This window comes from Cucurbita moschata, unplaced genomic scaffold (assembly GCF_002738365.1).
Source record: "Cucurbita moschata cultivar Rifu unplaced genomic scaffold, Cmos_1.0 Cmo_Scf00072, whole genome shotgun sequence".
NCBI lineage: Eukaryota > Viridiplantae > Streptophyta > Magnoliopsida > Cucurbitales > Cucurbitaceae > Cucurbita > Cucurbita moschata.
The window spans coordinates 221,124-228,022 of record NW_019268588.1 but is presented as its reverse complement, the minus strand read 5'-3'; the positions used below and the strand labels follow the sequence as shown (position 1 = coordinate 228,022).

The window sequence follows — 6,899 nt, the reverse complement described above, 5'->3', positions numbered from 1 at the left end:
TATGAACACCGATTCTCCACAATGGTATGATATTGTCTACTTTGAGCATAATTCTCGTGGCTTAGCTTTGAGCTTCCTTAAAAGGTCTCATACCAATGAAGATGGTATTATTTGATTATAAACTCAGGATCATTCTCTAAATTAGCCGCCGTGAGACTTTCCTTCAACATATTTATCTAAATTAATATAATTATTTATTTAATTAGAATGAATTAATAATAATTTATTTAAATCATTTGGATAGATAAAAGTTTATTAAATAAATGAATTATCTATTAACCAAAATTATTAATTAATTAGATAACAATATATTAATTATAACTAATTAGTTATTAGTTAGCTTACTGATTTTCAATAATCAAAACTAATGACTTATAGATTATTTATAATAAATTATTGGACTAATTTTGATTGGGTCATTTATTAATATATCATAATTTTAAAGCACAATTAATTTAATTAATTATAGTTTCTATAATTAATTAAAATAAATTAAATATTCGCACATGTTATATATATTAATTTTTTTATTATTTTATTAATAATTTATTGTAATTACATAAGATTTATTAGTACATTATTTAAATATTTACTATTAATTTTTTTTTTATATTTTATTAAAATAATTTATTTGAAGATAATTATTAAGAATATGGTAATATGAACTATAAATTCAATAGCTCAAGCCTACCGTTAGGAGATATTCTTATCTTTGAGTTTTCCTTCTAGGATTTAGAATGCAGTTTATTAGGGAGAGGTTTTCATACTTTTATAAGAAATGTTTCGTTCTCCTCATAATCCATCTCTTGGGGGCAGTGTCTCTCTTGTACACCGTTCGATGTCTAGCTCTGATACCATTTGTAATAGTTCAAGCCCATCATTAGTATATATTGTCCTTTTTTAACAGACACGTTTTAAATATTTGATACAAGTCATCCTATTCACAAACATTTTATTACGTTCTATTCTCAAGCATCTTACTTTCAAATATCTTAAACAAGGACTCCCTTTCAAAAAGCAGTGAAGGGAAGAACAATAATAATTTTGTATGAAAAGAATGTGGCATATGATGATTCAGTTGGGCAGCGTAGAACAAAAACAATCATCAAACCAGCAGCTTAAGCTTTATTATGATGGGTATCCACTTTATGCATTGCAATATTAAATTACAAAGCTTCTTGGGGAAACAATGGCCTTTTAACTTCTAATCATAATGCTCGTAACTCCTCATACTTTTCTCTTCTTTCTCTTCTCCAATCACTTACTACTTCCCCATTTGTCCCCATCATTTGCTTTCATTTTCACGGACTTCTGTAATGATCTAGTTAGGATCTCGTAATCTGCATCCTCAACTTTAGGGACTTCAAAAATATGATGGCTACAGCTACAAGCCAGTATTTGATTTTATTTCATTCTGGCCAATTTTGTTTTGGTTATATTGAGTTACGTCACTGATGATATATATATCTTTAGTCTTGAGTTGAAGATTACTCGGGTCGTGTTGAGTTTAAAGTAGAAAGTTGATATCAATGTCTCTTGAATTAATAGAATTAGAGTTGGCAAGTAAAATAGTTATGGAGAAAAGAAGTTTGAAAGTTGTTTTTTTTTAAAAAAATCATACGTGGCAATCTCACAGCCAGATGAGGACACTCCAACAATCATTTTGTGATGATTTGGTGGCTGACATGACACTTTCAAAGGTTAACTTTGGATGATGTGGGTGATGACGTGGCAAAGCAAGTAAACTATGGAACAACACATGGGGTTACTAGAGTTATGAAAACTCGAGATGAAACACTCCATACCTAAGATCTGAATTAGTGTTCGGAATCTAAATCGTTTCAATCGTATTTGATCCTATATGTATAAATAATATATTTAGCTTGTATCAATTTGATTTGGTTCGATTAGGCGTGTCAGATTGAAATTTCTTTTTCTCTCTTTAACCAACATGGTGCATGGCAATGATGATTACCACAAACATCTCTTATTATTTCGCTAACTATATTTAATTGAATTAATAAATATAATTACTTTATCATATACATTAAATTCTAAGTTCCGTTTGGAGGGAAAAATATTGAGTAAAATCATAATAGAAATACAATAAATTATTATCCATTCATATGAAGAATTAAGAAAAAAATATATGGAAAACAAGAACACATGTAGTTTTGATCGTGAGCTTATAAACTTGATTAAGTAGAATAATTTTTGTACTTGATGAATAAATTAAAGCTACGATTTTTATTAATTACCCATTACGAGATCTGAGCAAGAAGATACTAAGTTCTTGACCTGGGTACTCGTCCGGGTTGATCAGATGAAATGACTCCGAGTCAGCGCTGCCCACCACGTGCTCATAATTAGCTCTCATGTACATGATCTCCTCCGAGTCCGACCCAAATCCGGATGGGATTACACCGGCTCCGACTGTTGTCGATTGCATTGTCTTCAGCATGGACCGGACCGGGTCACCGCCTTTTTTCCTGGCTGCGAACCCGAGTTTCCGGCCGTTGCAGGACATTGCCCAAATGGGGATTGAGCGGAGAGGGCAAAACCCGAGTTCGACCCCATTGTATTCAAGGGCGATTCGGACGAGTCCGAACCGCATTTCGTTGACGAGTTGGTGAGTCAGAATCGGTAACTCGAGGAGGAGAAACGGTTTAGTTCGTAGCCGGTCGTGTTGGACGCAGAACCACATGTGGCCACGTCTGTGGCCGAAGATGGTTCCGATGACCATGGTTTTCGAGGGCCGTGGTGGGGCCACGATGGCAGTGGCGGCCGTACAGAATTTTGGTGTGACGCTGTCGGGAGTGGTGGATGGGGAATCTTGGTCGTCGGTTGGATAGCCGTTGGTGGTGGTTTCAACGTCGTCGCGAAGCGAGGTGCTTAGGCGTTTCTTGGGGGCGGCGGAGGAGGCTGTGGCTGTTGCGGTGGGGGGAAAGAAACATGGGAGGAGGTACCGACGTAGGGCGTCGATCTTGGCCATAATCTCTTTTGGGGTTTGGATTTCCGGCTCAAAAAGAGAGAATTTTTGGTGGTTTTTTTGTAAAGGTTTTGATCTAGAGAGGCTTTTTTTTTTTTTATTATATATATATAAAGACTGAATTAGCAAATGTTTTATCTATTAAGCTATGAATAGTGATTATGAATAATGATGCTATCATCAATGATGATTATCAAACAGTTCCATAGGTTCAATTAAAATATAATTATCGAGCTACGATCCAGATGATAATGAATGTTTTATCCATTGAGCTATGAACAAATATTTTATCCATTAAGTTAGGAACAATGATGCTATCATTGATAACTATTACTAAACGGTTCCAAAGGTTCAATCAAAATATGGTTATTGGGTGAAATTTGTGGCATCACCTAGAAGTCTTCCTTAGCAAAATGATAGAGATTACGGAGAATATTTGCTAAAATGATGTAAGAACAGTAATTGAAGTCTAAATATCCTTAAAGATTATGGGCGGAGGATTAAGAGTATCAAATTTATGAAATTTGGTTGGGTGTATGCATACACAAATTTATTATAGGTTGAACACTAAGGTCTACAAAATTCAAGAGATTTCGAGTCATAAACTTCCCCTTCCTAATTCTAAAATTCAACTTCCAAAACTAAGCTCATCTTCCAAATCTGAATTCCCACAAGAAAACAGATTGAATCAAACAATCTAATCAATCATACATATGATAACAACTGCCAAACATCATCATTACATCTCCTCTTATCATCTAAAACCAGATTCTTCATCCTCCGACCGCCTTTCACTTGCCTTCACCCGCGGATCAACATCCCCTTCCGGCAAGAATCTAGTACCAACAAACCGAAAGTAGAAGAAATTCAAAGCTGCTATAACACCCACCACGTAGAAAAAGTAATCCAAGTGGTTTTTGTTAAGATCATTACCCTCAAGCCATGATGTTTTTGAATCCCCTGTTTTACTTACTCTGTTCACAATCCCCATAAGAACAGAGCTCAGATAGCTAGCCAACGACAAGCTCAAAAAAAATATAGCTCCGGCCACCGTCCTCAGACTCTCCGGCAATTGCGTCGTGAGAAGTTCCATCACTGAAATGGCTGCAAATGCCTCCGTCAAACCCGACAATGCGAATTCCGGTATCAACACAGAAACATGTAACGGCGAAACAAACGTCCTGTTCTCAATCGCAGAGTCTCGTCGGATCTTCTCGAGAATTCCGGCGACTATCATACATAAAACCGACATCACAATCCCAATTTCGATTCTCATTTTCATGGAGAAGCGTTTGTTGTGATGGGTTTTTCTTCTCATGAACTCAACGTATTTCTCGTAAATGTAAATCCAAAGCGAAAGTGCAATCATGGGTATTAAACTCATCCAAGCTGGGGGGATTTCAAAATGGGGGCCGAGAAATCTGTTCATTTGAATCGCTTGTAAAATCCCAAAAGAACCCATTTGTTGCATTGAAATGAAACACGAAATCCCGGCAGCCCAAATTGGTACAATACCCACAACGCATTTAAGTTGCTCCACTTGATGAACGGTGCATAATTTCCACTCGTTTTTGGACCTCCCCTGTTCGTCCAATTCCATGGAGGAATCAATAACCATAGCGGCTTTGTCAAAAACCAAAAATCTATTGGTGTGTGGGAGCTTAGAGGAATCCATTGGAGGGTCATGTAAGTGATTTGGAGAGGGTCTTGGGATTTGGCGTTTGCGGTATGTGGCGATGAGGACTTTGGCCATGTCGGCGAAGACGCTGCCTTGGGGGATCCTGCAGATGTATAAGTGGCGGCCGAGGAGGAAGATGACGATGGAAAAGATGAAGGCGGCGGTGGGGATTGCGAAGCCGAGGGTCCAGCTGATGTTGGTTTGGATGTAGACGACGAGGGTGAGTGCTATGACCAGGGCTATGGAGAAGAGGAAGTACCACCAGTTTAAGAAGCTTTCGAGTTTGGCTCGGCCCTTTTCGGTGTTGGTGTCGAACTGATCGGCGCCGAAGGAGATGTTGCAGGGTCTAATGCCACCGGCTCCGATGACAAGGAGGCCAAGACCAAGGTAGAGGAATGCGAGTTGCCATGATTTAGATTGTATGCAGTCGGTTTTGCCACTGCTGCATGGTGGTGGTCTCATTTCAGGTAAGGCTGCGCCTAAGGTCAATACTCCCATGCCCTATCATGAATCAATCCATGAGAATCCCTTCTCTTTAGCTCACTCAAAAATAAAAAAATAAAAAAAAAATCAAATTCAACATATTCCGTTCTTATTCTAGTTGTAATAACCGAAGCCTACAGATAATTGATATTGTCTTTTGTCTTCTTCTTTCGAGCTTCCCGTTAAGGTTTTTGTTTTAAAATGTCTATGGTTAGGGTAGGGAGAAGTTTCCACACCCTTATAAATAATGCTTCGTTATTCTCTCCAACCGATATAAGATCTCACAATCCACCCTCCTTGAGGTTAGTGTCCTCATCGCACCGCCTGGTGTCTTGCTCTAATACCATTAGTAACAACTCAATCCCACAACTGGTGTCTTGCACTAATATCATTAGTAATAACTCAATCCCACACCTGTCAAGTATTGCTATCTTTGGACTGTTGTGAAATCACACATTTGTCAGAAAGAAGAACAAAACATTAAGCCTATTCGACCTGGAGGGGAAACCATCTCACAATCCACCCTCCTTGGGGACACTATCCACCCACCCTCCTTAGAGTCCAGCGTCCTCGCGACGCTGGAGCACCGTCCGATGTCTCTTAAAAGGGAAGCCCAAAAAGTAAATGGAGAAGTTTCCACACTCTTATAAATAATGTTTTGTTATTCTCTCCATCCGATATGAGATCTCACAATCTACCCTCCTTAAGGTCAGTGTCCTCGCTGTTGCACCGACCACTGTCTGGCTCTAATACCATTAGTAACAACCCAATCCCACAACTGTCAAGTATTTTCATCTTTGGACTATTGTGAGACTACACATCTATCGGAGAGAAGAACAAAACATTAAGTTTATTGAAACCTTGAGGGGAAGCCATCTCACAATCCACCTTGGGGACGCTATCCACCCACCCTCATTGGAGTCCAGCGTCCTCGCGACGCTGAAGCACCGTCCTACGTCTCTTAAAAGGGAAGCCCAATTTGACAACATCTTCTGCAATGGTATGATATTATCCACTTTGTACCAGTGAAGATGTATTCCTTACTTATAAATCTATGATCATTCTATAAATTAGCCAACGTGGGACTCCCACCCAACAATGTTGAAGAGTGTGGTTGGACGGTTAATTCTTGAAGATGCATGTGGTAAAGAGGGATTAAAGAAGAAGGAAAAGTACCAGGAAGGAGGCGATGGAGCCAAAGAGGAGAGTATAAAACCTTCCCAAATAAGCATCGGCAAGAAACGCCCCAGCGAGGGGAGAGAAATTGGTGGTGCCGCCCCAGATTTGGAACACATAAGCCGAATCAACATTGTCCAAGTTATACATGGTGTGCAGATACAATATCAAATTGGCTATCAAACTCATGGACGCCAGCTTCTCAAACGTCTCATTTGCTTGCGTTCATTTTTGACAACCCACAACAACAAAACTAATCACAACCCTGAAATCAAATCAAAAGAGAAACAACAAAAACAACACAACAAATTAACTAATTTTACCGAGTATGAATCTGACGGCTCGCCATCCGCCCAGCTGTGGCTTAGGAGAAGGATCCAAGGAGGAGCGAAGGGTGCCATTGTCCATAGATTTGCTCTTTCAATTTGCTTCTCATCTGGTGTGTGTGTGTGTGTGTAACTATAGGAATTCATTTGGTTTGCTACACATTTCTATTTTGAGGTGGTCTCACTACACCCTCTCTCAGGCTGCCATGTTGTAAGGGATTCCAATTTTTATATGGTGAGTTACCCA

General features: G+C 38.8%; 2 protein-coding genes across 2 annotated transcripts; both read right to left on the bottom strand.

Moving 5' to 3' along the window:
- Nucleotides 1–2,226: 2,226 nt before the first annotated feature.
- LOC111438210 (protein MIZU-KUSSEI 1) lies at nt 2,227–3,034 on the bottom strand. Its single transcript, XM_023076167.1, has one exon. The coding sequence runs from the start codon at nt 2,990–2,992 to the stop codon at nt 2,255–2,257; it is 738 nt and encodes a 245-aa protein (XP_022931935.1). The 5' UTR covers nt 2,993–3,034; the 3' UTR covers nt 2,227–2,254.
- A 569-nt stretch (nt 3,035–3,603) lies between these two features.
- Nucleotides 3,604–6,736, bottom strand: LOC111438173 (protein NRT1/ PTR FAMILY 2.8-like). Its single transcript, XM_023076127.1, has 3 exons — nt 6,650–6,736; nt 6,327–6,544; nt 3,604–5,168 (listed from the first exon to the last, which is right to left on the bottom strand). Exons 1-3 carry the CDS (start codon nt 6,732–6,734, stop codon nt 3,744–3,746), a joined length of 1,728 nt encoding a protein of 575 aa, XP_022931895.1. The 5' UTR covers nt 6,735–6,736; the 3' UTR covers nt 3,604–3,743.
- Nucleotides 6,737–6,899: the final 163 nt, after the last annotated feature.